Source organism: Pseudorca crassidens, chromosome 4 (assembly GCF_039906515.1).
Source record: "Pseudorca crassidens isolate mPseCra1 chromosome 4, mPseCra1.hap1, whole genome shotgun sequence".
Taxonomy (NCBI): domain Eukaryota; kingdom Metazoa; phylum Chordata; class Mammalia; order Artiodactyla; family Delphinidae; genus Pseudorca; species Pseudorca crassidens.
The window spans coordinates 74,250,430-74,268,661 of NC_090299.1; the positions used below are offsets into that span (position 1 = coordinate 74,250,430).

Here is an 18,232-nt window from a genome sequence, read left to right on the forward strand (position 1 = left end):
TGAAATCTCCACTTTGAGCTCTAAGCACGGTTTTTAAGATTTAACCCCTCCCAATTCAAAGCAGATAATTATAACTTGGGATTTAAAAAATTAATTCCTCATTAATATATACCACTCACTGACAGGAAAGCTATGTTTATTACAGTGAATTAGCTCAGACTGAAATATTTTATTCCATCCAGTCAGCTAAAGCTAGCCATAGAATTAAGATGAACAAAGTTGGTAGTATTGGGAAGGCACTGCTCCAATGTCATTACAATTGCCTCCCAAAAACCCAACCTTGTCAGCTGTCCAACAGCAAGTGCATAAACGTTGACTGAACCTCGCTAAGCCAAGCACTGTGCTGCACTGTGATGACAAAGACAAAAATATCACGCGGGACTTGAGCTTCAAAAGCATGTGTGAACCCATGCTCCCTCTCCTGTGAAGTCAGATGTACTGACTTCACGTGAGCCCAGGAGCTACCTGGGGAACTCTCCTTTATGAACAAAAGCATCAATTAGCCATCCAACTCCCCTTCCTAAAGCCACGCCACTCATGGGAATGGCCAGGACAACAGAGTATCAGACAGCCCAGCCCCTGGAGAGCACTTACTGGTCACGTGGAAGGAGATAACCCTCTCTCCTCGCCCAGCTTTGTTCACCGCTTCACATTTGTACAAAGCGGATACATTGGCTGCTTGGATAACAAGGGTACTTACAGTCTGTGAAAAAAACAAATTCCAGGCCATAAACAATGGAGGCTGTGTTTACGCACGTGCATTCAGACTAAAAGTCAGCATCCCCACCACTGCTGCGACCTGCCTACGCCATTCAGACTCCAGCACTGACCACGCACGCTCAAATCTGTGCAATTATAATTATGCTGGTGCAGCTCACACATCATACAAAACGAGCTTTGGAAACCATGGAATAAAGAATGTGTTTTAATACAACATTACATACCTTTTCTCATTTTCATGTTTATAAAATCAGAATTACCATACATCCCATGTACAGAGTTAATGACATATGTGTTTTATTTTTCTCTGATACAGTAACAGTAAGTCAATGGTGTTTCTAAAAGTTAATGGTGTTTTCAAACTGACTTAACATGCTAGTATTTTATCATCCAATTTATTTGATGATCAATCGCCCATATTCCTCACACATTGATATTATTTTACCCTACTTTCACTCCATCCTTCCATAAAAGAGAGACAGATTTTCAAATTAAAGAACTTCAAACTCACTTTGTTTTTTCCTTCAATTAGGGCAAATTGATTTTTGTTGACTTCGATATTGTTTCCCCCCTGGAAGTCCTCCACGTTTCTCCATTCTTTACAGGTATGTGGGTTTGTCGTTAAGGCAGCTTGGCTATAAGAAAGAGGTAACAGATGATATCATGACTTAATTTTTCTTTAATTCATATCAACAGCAAGGAAAGGAGTCAGACTTTGGTTATTACGTTCTTAGAACTAACTTCCAATGCACCCTACCACGTTACAAGACTTGGCGCCAATTAAAAATAGGCCTCAGCAATGAAGGAAAAGGTTCTAGGTAGATTCATTCAGGATACAGGAGGGAAGCAGCTATTCTGGGAACAAACCTCCATTCATAAATTGGATCGACAAGACAATTCAAGTTAATTTAGTTCAAAGGAAGGCAAGGAAACTAAGAAGCCATTGGGCTTCTTAATCTCCCTGGGACTGTGGCCTTTGTGTAGGAAATGGTCAGCATCTGAGGAAGAAACTAATAGAGGCCATCTCAAAAACAACAACAGGAAGTGAACTGCTTAGGGTGGTGGTGGGTGACTTGCTGTTTTTTTCCTAAGGATGTCTGGACTTGTGTTAGGACCTGATAAGCCGGGCCTGAGGCTCCGAGGTCCTTGCATCCATCAGCACTTCCCTTGAGATGTACCTTCTCACAGATAAGGAGACTGTGGTATTCACCGGTTGATTGGCATAAGGAGAAAAACCAAAGACTGGCAATTAACAAAGTGAGCAAAGAAACTGCATTGAGAGAGATGGACATCAGGGCCAACCCGAAGAGAGAGCTAGCTAATCTCAAAGCGGGATACCCCAAGGAACGACATCTCCTAAAGACGTAAGCACAGAGAAAGACGGAAGGAGATTAAGAGTACCACTTGAGGGATAACCTTCTTAGAGATAGTCTTCTTGGCTTAGAATGGTGTCATATCGTAGCTTGGCTATGTCCATCGACAGAGGAATAGATAAAGAAGATGTGGTACATATATACAGCGGAATACTACACTGCCATATAAGGAATGAAATAATGCCATTTGCAGCAACATGGATGGACCTAGAGGTTATCATACTAAGTAAGCCAGACAAAAACAAATACTGTATGATATCACTTACGTGTGGGATCTAAAAATAAAACAAATGAATAAATATTTTTTTAAATGCAAAAGAGCAGGAAAAAAAGGATGTGACCCTACTCACATGGGCTGGTAGGTACACTCTGTTTCCAGCTGCCAGTACCACTGGATGTGACTCGGGGGAGGAACGGCATAGACCGTGCACGTCAGCGTTTGGGAGGTGCCGTACTGGTAAGAGTCCACGGGAGAGATCAGAGATTTCTCACCAATCTGGGGTGGGACTGGAGATGGGAAAGACAGCTTTTGAATTGTCAATCAGCTTTGAGGAATGGAAAGTAAAAGTTTTCAGCCATTAAAACCTGTGTTTTTCCAAGCATAGAATTTTTGCCCCCATTTGCTTTTTCAAAGAACATCTAGATTTGGAGACAGGACACCTGACTTCTAGTGATACTCATGATAGCAATAATAATAAACTAGTAAGTTGAGTGACTTTGTGCCAGTCTCGCCACCCTGTGCCTCACCTTTTTCTCATCTACATTACAGAGATTGTTCTCCTAATCCTCCCAATTTCACAAGGTCAGACAAGGCTCCAGGAAGAAAAGAGTTGTGAATAATACAGTGAGTACATGTATTATGTACTGAGTATTGTTCTAAGCGCTTTACATCAATTAATTCATTTAATCCTCACAGTCACTGCTATTGTCCTCCACTTAACACATGGGAAAAATTTAAAAGTGAAATGACTTGCCCAAGGTCACCCACCATGCCTGCTTCTCCATTTCTCCCTCCTTCTTCCCCTTCCTTCCTTTCTCCCCTCCTCTCTCCCATCCTTTCTTGTTTTCTTCCCTTCCTCCCTCCATTCCTTCCGTGTCTTTTCCTCCTTCTCTCCCTTTTTTCTCTCTTTCTTTTTTAGGCTCCAAAGTCATTAATGTGAAACTATCTTCTCATCACTACCAGCCTAAAGCCTCAGATTATACTTTCAAACCTTGACTTCTTTCTTTATCTTTGTTTTATAGAGCAGGGTAAATGCTAGGGTGAATCAAACATTTAGTGACTTCCTGGATGAATGAGATAGAGTTATTCACTGTCCATTTTTACATCTTTATTTCTTGTTCCTTTCCTTCTCCCCACCCTACTTTTTAGCTTCCCAGCTTCTCTATACTCCCCAAACTCCTACACCCAAGTGGCTCCTAAGTCACATTTCTGGAACCTGTTATCTTTAAAATACTCCCCGAAGCTGATATCCCCGCAAAGAAACGAAGCCAAGCTCAGAAGACATACAGAGCTTGGCAGGATATACAGGGAAGCACCTTAATGCCACATGAGAAGATCCTGAAGTTTTAATCTGCCATGACAGTAGAAAGCACAAAGAATTACAAAAGAGAGGCATTTCCCAACCTGTGTTTGGAGCAAGATATTAATGGATGTATGCGGGAGGGGTGCTCTGGTCAAATAAGTTTGTTAAACCTTGGCTACTCTATGTCTCCCACCCACCACTGGAGAATGGCAATATACTATGTCCATCAACTTAGCATCTCCCACATTTACTTGACCATGATGTCCTTTTCCTCCCCACCCAGAGTACTTATTGTAAATAAGTATCTTTCAGTTTGGAAAAATAAAATTCAAACCATTCTTAAATCAAAAACTTAATATCTCCCCCTTTATAGGCTCAGAGTCAGATCCCAGACTCCTGTTGAAAAAAAAATTAAAACACTTCCAACCAGCCAACAGTGTCCACCTGCAAAAGCCTTCTACATTGGAATCTGCCTGTGCATCACTGATACATCAACCCCCAAATCAAACTAGTAGCTTCCCACAAAATTCAAGAAGAGTCTTAAACATTTGCATGCCAGGAGCACAATTCAAAGGTACTGCAACTGGAGCCTGATGACTGTCCCTGTGGGCACTCTTATGTCACAGCATTTAGCCATCGGCTGAACCATCTACTTTAGGCTCGAGTTCGACCACCAACTGCTTCATTCGCATGGCCTCTTAAGCAAACATGTCCAGAGCATACCGCCCCACACCTCACTTCAGCCGCACTGTCCTGGATCATTTTTATACACCAGAGCTACTCATGATGTGAGTGAGGCAGAGACACCAAAGGAACGGTGGCCTGGCTGTTCAGGAGGACATAATCATAGTCTAGAGAAGGAAAACTGAATGGACTCACCATTCACAACCAGAGATACCACGTGGCTCTGTTTCTCCTTTGAAATGGGATTGGTAAGGATGACAGTGTAATTTCCTGTATCTTTTTCACTCACTTCCATAATAGTCAGTACGTGCCCCACTTTAATTGTGTGATTGGACTCAATGGGTCTTCCATTTTTATACCTGTGGGGAAAAACAAATCCCAGAAATGAGTCCAATCTAAGGATTTGCTTTCACGTGGAACAAGGCTTTGCATTTACTTCCAGTCGTTACCATTTTATTTCTGGAGGAGGGTAACCAAGGCACTTCACAGGGACTCTGACACGGTCTCCCACGGTGGCTTCCACCAAAGATTCCATGCCACTACCAAAAGCAACAAAAGGTTTTTCTGGAAGAAAATAAAAATAATTTTTCTCATAAATGGCAACTTCTTATAAACGGCCATTTGGTTTAGTTTTTCATTTCAAGTGAAGAGTCAAAGACCTTGGGGGTCTGAGTCACTGCTGTTCAGAGAGTCCCCATCTCATCCTTCTACGGGTCCCACTCCAGGTTCTCCCTCACCTGTGGTCTCTGCGTTAGCTTTTCTCTCTCCCACAGTCTGCTCCACAAGTCTACCGAGCACTCAAATCTCACTCAACTCAAGCATTTGCTTCTCTGTGAAGTTTTCCCTACATCTCCTCTGCTCCCATGACACCCTATACATACCTCCCATGTGCCCCAGGACTCAGTCCTCGGACCTCTTGCCTTTACCAACACCTTCCTCTTGTCAATTACACATTCCTCCTAAATCTATATCTCCTGCCCCTGACTTCCCTGCGTTCTAGGTTAATATATTAAAGTCTCCACTTGGATATTTAGTGGGCATCTCCAAATGAAGCCACCCAACCCTGTGTCCTATTCCTCTTCCTATCTTCCCTATCTCGGTTGAGAAAACTACCGTTCACTCAGTTGCTCACGCTAAAAACGCAAAGGTCATCTTCCATTCTTTTTCTCTTATATCCCACAGCCAGGGAATCGATAGGCAAACCCTACTGGCTCTATCTTCAAAAATACATCCAGAATCAGGTCACTTCTGACCACCTCCACTTACCACCCTTGTCTAAGCCACCCACCATCTCTCACCTGGATGACTGCAATTAGCCTTCTAACTAGTCTCTCTACTTCTGCCCTTACTTCCCTAAAGTATTTCACATTAAAATAACCCACATAGTGATCCTATAAAAACATAAGCCAGAGCATGTCTCTCTCTGCTCAAAACCCTTCTATGCATTCCCATATTATAAAATCCAAACCCTTATGAAGGCCTATAAGTTGGATGCCATACAAATTATCATCTAAACTGAGACATTTATGTGAATGAAAGAGAATAAATGGGAAGTTAAGTTATTTTCTCAAAGCCCCACAGAAAGTAACTAAATACAGGTTTCCCCAATTGCAAGGCCCATGCTTACTCAGGGAAGCCTCTCAGCCTTGCGATCAAATGAAAATTTAAAAATGATCTTAGATAATAACCCTCTGCTTATTATAGTGATAATAGTAATAGCAACAACAAATAATATGTAGTGAGCCCTTACTACATCAGCTCATCTCATCTTTAAAGTTGGGATTTGAACCCAAGCTACGCTCTTGACCTCAAGGTCAAGTGGCCTTCCTAGCAAGAGCTCAAAAACATCTTCTGAACGAGCAAAATAGGAATCACTAGCTGACCTACATTTATTTAAATCATCTCACTTTTCAAGGCAGAGCATAATTCCAAAGGAAATCTTAGCTTACCATGGACCCTGATGAATGTGCTGTTCCTCTTGGTCATGAGCCCACTGGAAGCGGCACAGGTGTACCACCCTTGGTCACTCCGGGTTACACCATCTATAGTCAAGGTGCTCAAAAACTTCTTCATCTCACTCCCAGACTGGGTTTTTAGGTCCCGGTTTACAAGTTTCTTATGCTGATGCTGAAAAAGAGTTTAGTGAACTTCCAAAGTCCAGAATAACATTCCCTGGTAGCTTCTAGATACCCATAAAAGTCTTGGCCTTTGGTGAACACTATTTAATGCTAATAATAGACACTTCTGAACTTTTATCATCATGCTGATGACAAATACATTTGGTTTCAGGAGAAATAAATAGAATCAACTGAATCAGGCATTTTCAAACCTCACATAATGGGAATGAGATCAATGTAAACTGCAGAAACCCAAGGAAATATGACCACTGTTTAAGGAGAAGTGTGTCTCATGCCACCTCTTGAAAAGAAATTCCCTTAAAAGGAAAATAGATCAAGGACTTTGGAGAACAGAGAAATAATGCAACCTAGAAAGACATAATCCCCTAAAGAAAACTAATCTTCACAGCCTGGACAGAGTTCTTGGTTTTGCATCTTTTTTTCCCATGAGTGCTGTATGTCCTACAGTTCTCTTAAAATGTGTGTGTGTGTATGTTAGTGTAAGTTAAGGCCCTTACATTTTATCTGGCCAAAGAGGTCCCTATCTCTCTGAAGCAAACTTCGTTGGAGCTTATTATCAAAGTATTTGGAGGTCTGGCTTTGAATTGTTAGTGTTACCTTCAAAGAAGGGTATTCCCAGTTGAAGTCAATCCCCACATTTAGTTCAGTTCTTGCTGTACAATTTAAGACAAGCTTCTCTCCAACAGACAGCTCAACTCCGTGAGGGGGGCTCAGAACCACATCATAAATCTTGTACCCTGGAGCAAGTACATTGGAAAAACAGAAAGTGAGAGGGAAACCAAAATCTATAACTTGGCACACATTTTTTGATGCAACTTCAAAATGTGTCACATCATTTTTCCCTGAGGGTCTCCCCAAACCTTGGTGAACTCCCAGGAAAATGGTCTACAGAGATCCACAAAGCAGCCCTAAATGGATCTCAAAGATGTTGTAGCCCATTGGACAGAAAAGCAGTAAAATCTGAGAGGTCAATAGTCAATGCGGCCGGTTTTAGAAAGCTACCAAACTTTCCATAAAATAGGTATAATTAAAAGACTTGATGCCAAGCAATGCTCTGAACATTGAATTTTCCAAACAATACACTCCCATAACAGAACTCTTATTCATTCTTGGTCTTGGTAAGGAAGGAGAAAAACCTCAGTTGCACATAGGTTTACTGGGTAGAGAAGAGCGGATGTAGTGAATTGCTTAACAACAAATCTTGAAATAATATATTTCTCAATATCTCTTGTCCTCCAGAATCTTAATATAAGAAGCTAATCTTTATTGTCTGACATTAATGATACAAAAAGGAATTGTCCTCTTACCTACAACCACAACTATGTACATAATAGACTGGTAACTTTCATCATTAATTTTTGCTTCACAGAAGACCATGCCAGCATAGCTGATCATGTAGCTGGGAATAGTGAAGCCTTTCTTGCTGTCCCAGGAAATTCTGTTGCCATCAGGAACAAACCTCTTTTCTGGATACCTCTGGGTAGAAAAAGAAATATCAAATATTTAATCAAGTGCTATCCAAAAGTAAAAACCATGAACACTAAAGAATTCATCTTATTTTAAGAATACAAATTGGTTTTATTTCTTGTCATTTTGACCCTTCCTAAAGTTTCCTTTAAAACTCATTGTTGACTTAATGTTATATAATGCATGTAATATATACATTTATAATATATATGATGTTATAAACAGGCTACCCATCTTAATACTAGCTTAATATTATGAAAGGGTAAGAGATGAAGAAAGAAGATGTAACTTACTGCACAAAGTGACACATTGAGGTTTGAAATGGTCCCCAGACACGGAATCACCACAGTTTTGTTTTTGTTCTCAGTGATGTATATAACTCCATGTTGGTCGCTGACAGAAGCAATAAACGGAGATCTGTAATCTAGAAGAAAATGTAGTTCCATGAGTTAATGGCATTTACTAGAAAAGTGGGTCATCTTTCAGGTTCATAAACTCTAACCAGAGAAGTAAACTATTGGGAAAGACATTTCACACTAGGCAAAGGAATCCAGAGGTAGGTCTGCTGGTAAATATCTGGCTCCAAGGTTATGCTACAGGAGGGGGGGTGTGTATGTGTGAAAAATCTGGAAGAAAACTCCCGGAATGAGACTGGCTCCTTTTGCACTGATGATCAACAAGTAGAGTGTACTTTATAGGTTCCACATTTAAGCAGATTGATCATTACAGTTTTTTCAAAGTGAGGGAGCACACATCTTCATTTTCATATACATTTTCATATGCACTATACATCTTTCATGTACATAAGTTTTAAAGTAAATTTAAAGTTAAACCTGTATAGTTTACCTACTGAGTTTTTTGATGTTAAAAACTTCATGTTCTCTCTCTTAAGGCAAATAGTGTAACTGTCATGAAAATAGGTTAATGGCTCCCAAAGATTCTTTAAAGTAAAGAAATGACTAACGATTTTTAATTCAATAATTCAAGACAAAGTTTCACGTGAGTATTTTAAGATTGTGAAGACTAGATATAAGATTCTTTATATAATAATGCTGAATAGTTAAATTGTTTATGTTTCCTGTTTAATTGCATTTAGTTTAAGATTCAGCAATCATTAATATCTTCAATGACAAAAGCCTGAAAAGCCACCATGGCAAAGACTGAGAAAAAAACAAAAGAGATTTTAAGGCCGTTCAAACACTGTTCGTATGATGTTAACACGCTGCTGGGAAACGACTCCTTCTCCCGGAGATAGAGTTGATGGGTGTGAAGCCATGCCTGAAATCTCAGAGAGATAATGGTTCATGCCACTCTCCCCAACACACCTGACCAAGCATTTTCAGAGCTCTTCAGGATGGTTGGTTCAAGGAAAGAAACAGTTAATTAAACCAAAGGGGAGAAAAGCAGCTAATTCCCTGCAACAGCAGAAGTTTGATTTCCCTCCCAGCTGGACAGCACAGAAAGGCAGCCAATCCAGCCACCACATGCCATAGTCATTATCTTACGAGACCAAGACCCACTTCCCGGCTCCATCCATTGCTGGAGGGAATGGGGTCAGAAGACTAAGGAAGTAAGGTGGGGACCAGAGGGGATATTAAAGGACCATCCATAGGGAATACTTCAATGTTTTCTTTTCCACTGTTAAACTTCATGACCAAAATCTCGGACAACTCACCTCCTAGAACGCCAGGCTTAGACAGGAAGCAGAATTTGATGGTATACTCAGAGACAGGCAGTGTACAAATAAACAGTGCTGGGGATTGCTACTTCTTCATATTACCTACCTTTCATCTGCATGCTATGAAATATTACATAGCTTGCTTACAGAGCAAGTCTTTGGAAGCTAAATTAACCCCTTGACGTAAGACTAAAGCTATTCAGTAAATCAATTCTATTTCAGTATCCCAAAAAGAGGAAATAAACAAAAGAAACCCAAACAACCACCCATCCTCTCAAAATAAAATATTTACTGTAACTCATGAAATGAATTTTCACATGTCTCCAGGTTTCCTGACTTGGGGAGAAGGAAATAACGAGATATTATGGGAGAGGTTCATCTTGTAGTATTTCCAGACAGCCTGAAAGCAGGAAATCCTTGCAATCTTCTGAGAAAGCCTGATCTCCCAAGACTGCCAGATCAAAAGGAGCCAGAAATTCTCGAAGATCTGGGCCTTGTCTCTTTCAACTTCTGCAGAGGGGAGGAGAGCACAAAATTCTACCTTGGACTGTGCTTACCCTGGGCAAAAGTAATTCTCAAATATTGTGCAATCCAGGAGTGACATACATTATTCTGATGTGGTCCCCATTCTTCCCTTGCACTGACCGTACTGCACTATTGAAACGCAAATGGAGATGTGCAAGTGTGTCTCCCAAAGCTGATGAAATTCCTGTTCTGTAAAAGATGCTTCTGGAAAAAAGTCTAAGCCATCTTCACCTGCTTCAAATTCTCTAGGATGTACAGAGGTATGTAAATGTATAAATAAAATGTCTAAAAAGCTCATCTTTACTGAAAAGAAAAATATTTAGTATATCTATGCAAAATACTATACTATAGACTTATACCCACCCAAGTTATATGATTCATATCTCATTAGTTAAGTCAGGTTTTCTTAAGTTAGCATAAGATTTTTGAAACACGAAGGAACGAATAATTCAGATTATAAATGCTAAATACATGTGACATGGAGTTTACCCTACATGGATGTTAAGTTGGCCTCCACAGTGTAAATCCCAAATTGCAAACTATAGAAAGATGGAGCGTGTCATCCAAGATCTCAGACCACACAAGCAAAGGAAACACTGTCCTCCAAAGGCCTTTTGAGGCAGTGACTTTATTTGCACAAGTGTATGGAAATTGTTTTTTATAAAGTGTAAGTGGGAAAAGAAAAGTTCCTATGAACAAAAAATGCTCCAGAGCCCTTGGCTGACTCCCTGTGCATTCTTGGGGAAATCTCCGAATCTGCTGTAGATAACCTATCTCTCCACAGAAACCTCTCCATAATTCTCCCCTGAATCTTCCTTTTCGAGGATTTCAGGGGTTTTTTTCTCAAATATCAGAAGACTTCTTATAAATCTCCATTGCCAACTGTGAACACAGATTTCCCTTAGAAACAAAGATCAGAACCAAACTAATTGGGCAATAGAGATGTAGCAAGGCCCAAACTGCAGAACAAATCACTGAGCCTTGTACTCAGAGGAGGCCTTGGGAGAGAAGAATTTTGTAGATTCCTGTTGGCAGAGAGCCTTTAGAGCGAGCCTTTGTTGTCCGGATTCTTCTTTGCACCGATTGTGTTTTGTAACTGGTAAATTAACTTGGGAAGTGAATTCCATTTAACCACTTACCTTGAACATACACATAGACGACGGAGGCCATGTCAGTGTCCCGGTAGAAGCACTTGTAGGCTCCAGTATCATTTCCGATCACTTTTGGAATGGTGAGCATCTTACATAAGGCACTGTCACTGCAATCCGTCACCTCCACTCTTTTCTCAGAGCCGCTCTGATTGTTGGGCCAAAGCCAGTCCAAGTCCCTCTGACCCCTGAAAAATTCATTCCAAGCAAGTATTTAAGTGAAATGCCTATGAGGCTGTTTCTAAGAAAATAGAAGGTTTAGTTCTCAAACTTATACAAACTCCTCAACAGACAGATTCATAGCCTTCTACCAACAATGACAGATTATATGGACAAATGACAAAAAGCCAGAGTCTCAGCTTCAGAAATCACTTATAAGGATTCCCGAGTTTTCTATTACTTATTTTATTCAACCAACAAATATTTATTAAGCATGTGCTATGTGTCAAACGTTGTTGAAGACTGGGAATACAGCAGTGAACAAATCAGATAAAAATCATTGCCTTCATGGAACTTGAGTCTAGTTGGAGGAGACAGGCAGTAAAAAAGTACGTAAACGTCAATAAAGCTGAAACTTTTAAAAAGTAAGTAAAATATGTTGTATAAAAGGTGGTGATAAATACTATGAAGAAAGTCTAGAAGAGGCAAAGAAACAAGTGAAGAGTTCTAGAGGGAGGGGGCTTGGTGAAGTGGGCCGTATAGATATCAGGAGGAACAGAGTTTCAGGCAGAGGGAACAGCCAATGTCAAGGCCCTGGGGTGGGTGCCTATCTGGAGTATTCGGGGAATGGCAAGGAAGCCAGCGTAGCTAGAGAAGAGTGGGCAGTCGGGAGAGTAAGAGGTGAGGTTAGGAAGGAAGGGGATGCAACTGTCTAAGGGCCTCGTAGGACCTTGGAAGGATGGCATTAAAGCACAGATTACTTTCATTGCAGCATTTCTCTACAAAGCCCCAAGGAAGACAGTCAACATCAAGAAGAATGTAACATCACTGACCCTTCTTTAAAGAACTTGAAATTTCCACGAAGTTGCAGTTACATTAATGAAGTTACTTTTAACACACTCCATTGTTTTTCTGGGGACATAAGAGGTGTATATATAGAATCTTGGGGAATTTTAAATAACCTTTGTTGTTAAGGGTGGGTAAGAGGAAAATCTGCTGAGAAATGCATCTTGAAGTAGCAAAGCTAGGCAAACAGCACCTGTTACTATGTTTTTTCCCAAGGGTTGGGTATTGGTCCCCTACCCTTGATAAGGCAACTAGGGTATCCTTTACACTCGGCAAGCTAAAACAGATCTGTGTCACTGTGCTGAACACTTGGCATTCATCAAGCAAAAACAATGGCAACAAGCTCCCCAAGGTTCTTTGTGGACCATCAGCACTGTTCTCAGGGGGCAAGATCACCTCTACCCACCTCCTCTGCCAAAACCACACCGGTCCCAAGAAGCCTCTGGCTCTGTCATACATAATCACTACATTAAACCCTAAAGTCTTCTACTTTTCTCCCTGAGGTAAGGGCTGGAAAGCAAAATTTAGACGCCTCCTCATCTTGTCAAAGAGGCCTATTTCCCCAGCTAGCAAAAATCAAGAGCATGACTTCTTGCTAGCTGGTGAAAGAGACATGCCAGAACCTCAGGCCAGAGCTTGACATGCACTCAGCAATATTAATGACTGAATATAAAATTGCAACTACAGTCAGAATTTTTCCATAAAATAAAGTTCCTGAAAAGTGCTAAACAGATGTCTAAGAGCCATTCTGAGTATAACAAATACGTCCCCAAACTTCTTTAACTCTAAAGATTTCATTTATTCATTCAATATTTATTGAATGTGTATTACGTAATATACGCTAGGTGCTATACTGGTTATTAGGGGGTGTGTGTGTGTGTGTGTGTGTGTGTATGTGTGTGTTGGCAGAGGGTAGTAGGAAAAAAATGCCAGCAAAATTGTACAGAATTTTCCAGAGAAGACCTTCCTCATGTTTTCATTATTACATTAGCTCTTAGAAACCTCACTACTTACACACAATTATGAAGACTCTATTATAATTCTGATGTATGGAAATTATTTTTTCTTTAATAAACAATGATATTTGACACAGGAAATCTGAATCTAAAATGTATCCTTACCTGCAAGTAATTTGAAGCGTTGTGTTAGCCATAATTGTAAGTATGTCTTTTTTTATGCTGAGCCTGGGTGGATCAAGAGAAACGCTAGACAAACCTAGAAACAAATTAAATAAATGAATATAATTGCCACTCAGACCCAATAGGAAACACCTTCCATAAACAATGCACACCCTATACTTTAAAACACCTCTTCAGCAATTCATTGTGTAAAACTTGTGAATTTACTTTTCACCATTCCCAGTAAAAGTTCACAAGCTGTGTCATAACAGGAAGAATGGGCAGATGGTCATAAACCAACACAACAGTTCTGCAATTCATTGAGCGAGGGTGGAGTTCCTGTTTTCCTGCATTGCCAACTTCAAGGTCTTACAAAAGGATATGGGACATTGAAACCAAATGAACCTTCATCTGATGATCTCACTCCCCTGGGAAAGGACCCACTGACATTTCTTATAAAACATAGGATGCACACATTTGACTAAATTGCTGATTAATGAATACTACTTAGAGAGATTTCTATATAGTTCATCCATGTACTTTGAGGGGGGTGGGAACGTCCATGACATTGTCTCATTTTCCTTTATCAATTTTCTAGTGCACTTCCTCTGGTAACAGAACTGCCAAGGTTGAAAGACTGTACATTAAAACTAGATGAGAGGAACTGAGGAAAGAAACATGTTCCCATGTCATATAACATGCATATACTTTCCTTCAGAAAACAGAACTTAAAAAGGGTAATGCAGGACTTCCCTGGTAGTTCAGTGGTTAAGAATCTGCCTGCTAGTGCAGGGGACATGAGTTTGATCCCTGCTCTGGGAAGATCCCACATGCCGCGGAGCAACTAAGCCCGTGCACAACAACTAATTAGCCCCCGCTCTAGAGCCCGCGAGCCACCACTACTGAGCCCACATGCTTCAGTTACTGAAGCCCGTGCACCTAGAGCCCATGCTCTGCAACAGGAGAAGCCATGGCAGTGAGAAGCCTGTGCACCACAATGAAGAGTAGTCCCTGCTCGCCGCAACTAGAGAAAGCTTGCACACAGCTACGAAGACCCAGCGCAGCCGTAAATAAATAATAAAGTTAAAGAAAAAATAAGTTAAAAAAAGGGTAATGCTAATGAATTACAACTGGGGAATCTCAACTTACTGATCAAAGCGCTGAGCTTGTCCTGACACCAACCTTGGAACACAGGAAAAGTGTCTACCTAAATATACCACGGGACAGATTCCTTGCCATGGGTCACTCTACAGCAAGAAGACTGAGTTCTCTGCCAACTAAATGCAAAGAACTACCAGGTGTTGATAAAGCATCAGAGAAAGAAAAACTGTCCACCATGTCAGGGTCTTAACTCATATCTAGATCTTCAAAACACAACCTTAGAAAGTGATTGATGCTGGGTAAGCATCCCAGCTTCTTACGATCCTTAACTCACATCCACTAAGAACAAATGACTCTCTAGGCCTAAATTGGGATTGACATTGTTGGGCAAATAAAAGAGTATTAGCAAATATGAAAGAGTATGAATAAACAGAGTATGAGCAAATATCCAGTGTAAATATGCACAGCATTGAATCTGTGGACCCCAACGTGAACAGCTGCAGGCAGAATGAACAGCTGATGACTTGTGTTCTCATACGCTCACTCAGACGTGTAAAATAGGTTGCTGTAGATTTGTTAATATTAAAAAAATTTTTTTAACTGGAAATTACTTTATATCAATAAATCTCAGGAACTCATTGGCGTTGGAACGGCCATGGGTTTGGGGCAGTGGTTCTTAGACTTTAGCATGTGTCAGAATGTGCCTAGGCCTACAAATCTGCATTTGTAGGTGACGCGGTCATACATGGTCTACGGGCCACTGTTGGATGGCTATTGGTCTGGGTGGTCATGCTCAGTTAATCAGCAGAGCACTTTTCAATATGAAGGAAATAACTGCTCCCAAAGTAGGCAAACAATAAAGCAAAGTGTTTAAAAGCAAAAGAAAAGTTTTCCAATAATGGAGCCCCATTTTGTGTCACAGAAGGAAAATGAAAATAATTCATTTGGATGAGCACAGATATCAAACTCGACTGGGAAACACTAGGTTGAGAAACATGTCAAAAACAGTAACTTAATACAATTCCTATGATGACCCAAATGAGAAAGAACCCATTATTTGGGCACATTCATGTGAGAAAAAAATGGTAGTAAAGACTAAGCTCTAATTAAGCCAAGCTCACCCCACCACAAAAATAAAAGATTCTTGAACCTCTCCTGTAAATCACTGCCACAGATTATCTCACACTCTAGACACACTTTCCAATGTTAAAAAAAAAAGGTTCTCCATTCATAGGGAGCCAAAACAACACCATACTATTCTAGAGACATGTCTCCAACAAAAAACTATTCAACAAGGCTATCAATAATGATAACTTCAAATTCATATATGTAGACCAACACTCAATTTCTTTTTGCTCCAATAAGCTTCATTCATTTTCACTGACAAGTTTGAGTTCTGCTCTTCAGAAAGTTCTAAAGAAATAACTCTAAGAAGTACATACGCTGCTACTCAATAAAAAGCTCTTCTATGTTCAAATTCCATAGCCAAAATTAATTCATTTGTGCACTATTACCCTTCCAGCTCAAAGACAGGAAGGAAAAACAACAGTGCCTCTGTCTCTAGAATTTGATGGCATCAATTATAGCCCAATCCAATTAAGCAAGTCACACACTCCAAAAGGGCAACCTCATCATTATATTCAGGGCAGCCCGATTACGGTTACTACTGCTGTGCTATGAAACACCCCAGGCTTAAAAGCAACTCACTTCTTTGTGGGATACAGAACAAACCACAAGTTCCAGAGCTTCATTCTCTCACCATAAAGGGGAAGAGAGAGGTCTTGTCAGGGACAAATGAGTGTTCCTGGTGGAGCTGGCCTGGATGAACCAAGTCGTCATTCAGAAAATTCAGTAACTATAGACAGATGATCTTGTTACCATATATGTGTGTGGGTGTCTTTAAAAAAAAAAAAGACATGTGATTCTTTAATTTATAAGGAATTTTCACCTGAATCATTTTACCTTTTCTTCCTTTTCCACCCTCTCCCCTTCTTTCTCACCCTCCAAAGAGTGGAAATCTGTAAATCAACAAACTGGCTACAGGAAAGAGATTAGAGAGAGATGAGAAAGAGAGAGATAAACAGAGAAGGAAATAGGGCTGGGGGAGAGAGAGAATTTATTGCACCAAGGGCATGCGTGTTCCTAATCTTGAAGGAGAGTGAAATTTTAGACGACAAGGAGAGTGGCGAGTGGCGCCCAACCTAGGTACCAAAACCTTCAGAGCAAGTTTTCAGAACGTGAACTTCTGACCTGTGCTTACCCGAAAGACCAAAGCGCTTTGAAAGATGTTAAACTGTTTTACGTGAGAAGGTGACTATTACTTGGAGACACTTCGGGAAGCTGTCACAGCCCCAGGTCCAAGCCCAATTCCCCTTTCTCTCTGCGAGGAGAGCGGCGTCCTGCACCAGGAAGAAGAAAAAGTTTCCCTCTCCCCTAGACCCCACCTTATACACTGGGTGTGTACGTGAGTTCGAACCAAAAGGGAACAGTAGACCGGATTCCCGGTTCGACTCCTACAGAGGCAGAGCTACGCGCACGCTGCCGTCTGCCGAGCCGGCTCGCGGCCCCCTAAGGGTTTCCTTCCCCGCGTCCTGGCTAGGATGGTGCGCGCAGCCGGACAACGTTTCACCGCGTGTTCCCGCCTGCGGGGGCACCTCCTGCCTGCCAGCCACAGGCGCTTTCCCACTCCCGCCTCCTAAGAGCACGGGTGTATCGGCTCTGCAGGACACGCTCCAGCCCAGGCCCTGTCGGAGGCCAGAGTCGCGGAAATGGAACTGGGCTCAGGAGACCACCAACTCGCTGCGTAATCTTAGGCCAGTCACTGAGCTTCAGTTTCCTCTTTGATAAATGAAAAAACACAGTGTGAAGTCACTTTCACCTCTCCAGCTCTATGACTCCCAGTTAGGTCCGGCCTCCAGGTCCTCTCCGCATCCCTATCTCTCCGCCCGTACCCGACCTTCTCCGCTTTCCTTCTAGGGAGTGGGCTCCTTACCCACAGAGGCAGCCCGGGTCTCCACGCAGAGCCACAGAGCAAAAGCCAGCAGCGCCTTGCTCTCCATCCCGCACCTCGCGCCGGGCGCAGTGCCCAGAACTCGACCGGCGGTTCTCTCTCCCTGGTCCTGCTCCGCGAACAAGGCGCGGAGGTGGAATGCGCGCCGCCGCACAGGGCTCCGACGCTCTCAGGGCGAGGGTGCCCCGGCTTCGGCCGCGGCTGCAGGGGCGTCTGCGGGTGCCAGCAGGAGAGGGTATCCCGACTGCCAGACAGCTTAGGGCTTCTGTAGCGGGCAAGTGATACCCCCTGCGGGCAGACGAAACGCAACCGTATACCTCCGGCTCTCCCGGGGTCCCGGGATTCAGTGCTGGGTGTGGAGCCAGAGCCGAAACTCTAGAGCGCGGGGGCGGGGCTATGCGGGGCGGGGCTTCCCTTCGCAGCCGGCCCCGCCCCTCAGCCGGGTTCTGTGAGTGGACCCGGTGCTTCCCACGCCCACTACATCTCCCCATCTCCCCACTTGCACCGGACTGCGTCTGGCCCGGAGTGGCCCGAGGGTGAACGTTCCGGGCGCAACCACTCCATTTCTGAAAGAAAACGTAGCCCATAACGGGTTCTGAGCCACTCCAAGTTTCAGTCGGCGGCTGCCCTCCCGCCCCGAGATGTTGGGGAGCAACACTGGGAGTGCTGCGAGGGACACTGCGCCCTCAGGAGGAGCGCCAAAGTTTGGGACGGTCTTAGCTCTGCGCGCCTCTGAAGTGGC

The 18,232-nt window shown here is 42.3% G+C and overlaps 1 protein-coding gene across 7 annotated transcripts in view; it reads right to left on the reverse strand.

The window, feature by feature from the left end:
• KDR (kinase insert domain receptor) overlaps positions 1-17,823 on the reverse strand; it is a 98,714-nt gene extending 80,891 nt beyond the window's left edge. For all 7 annotated transcript variants that reach the window (XR_010943025.1, XR_010943024.1, XR_010943023.1 and 4 more), the window contains exons 1-12: positions 17,473-17,823; positions 13,383-13,476; positions 11,248-11,444; positions 8,199-8,329; positions 7,746-7,914; positions 7,036-7,175; positions 6,250-6,427; positions 4,750-4,864; positions 4,496-4,659; positions 2,444-2,600; positions 1,232-1,355; positions 595-703 (exon numbers count right to left, since the gene is read on the reverse strand). Coding sequence is in view for 3 of the 7 variants with exons in the window: in XM_067736027.1 (XP_067592128.1) it covers positions 595-703; positions 1,232-1,355; positions 2,444-2,600; positions 4,496-4,659; positions 4,750-4,864; positions 6,250-6,427; positions 7,036-7,175; positions 7,746-7,914; positions 8,199-8,329; positions 11,248-11,444; positions 13,383-13,476; positions 17,473-17,539 (1,645 nt within the window). In the remaining 4 variants the exon portion in view is untranslated. The remainder of the gene's footprint in view (positions 1-594; positions 704-1,231; positions 1,356-2,443; positions 2,601-4,495; positions 4,660-4,749; positions 4,865-6,249; positions 6,428-7,035; positions 7,176-7,745; positions 7,915-8,198; positions 8,330-11,247; positions 11,445-13,382; positions 13,477-17,472) is intronic.
• Positions 17,824-18,232: the final 409 nt, after the last annotated feature.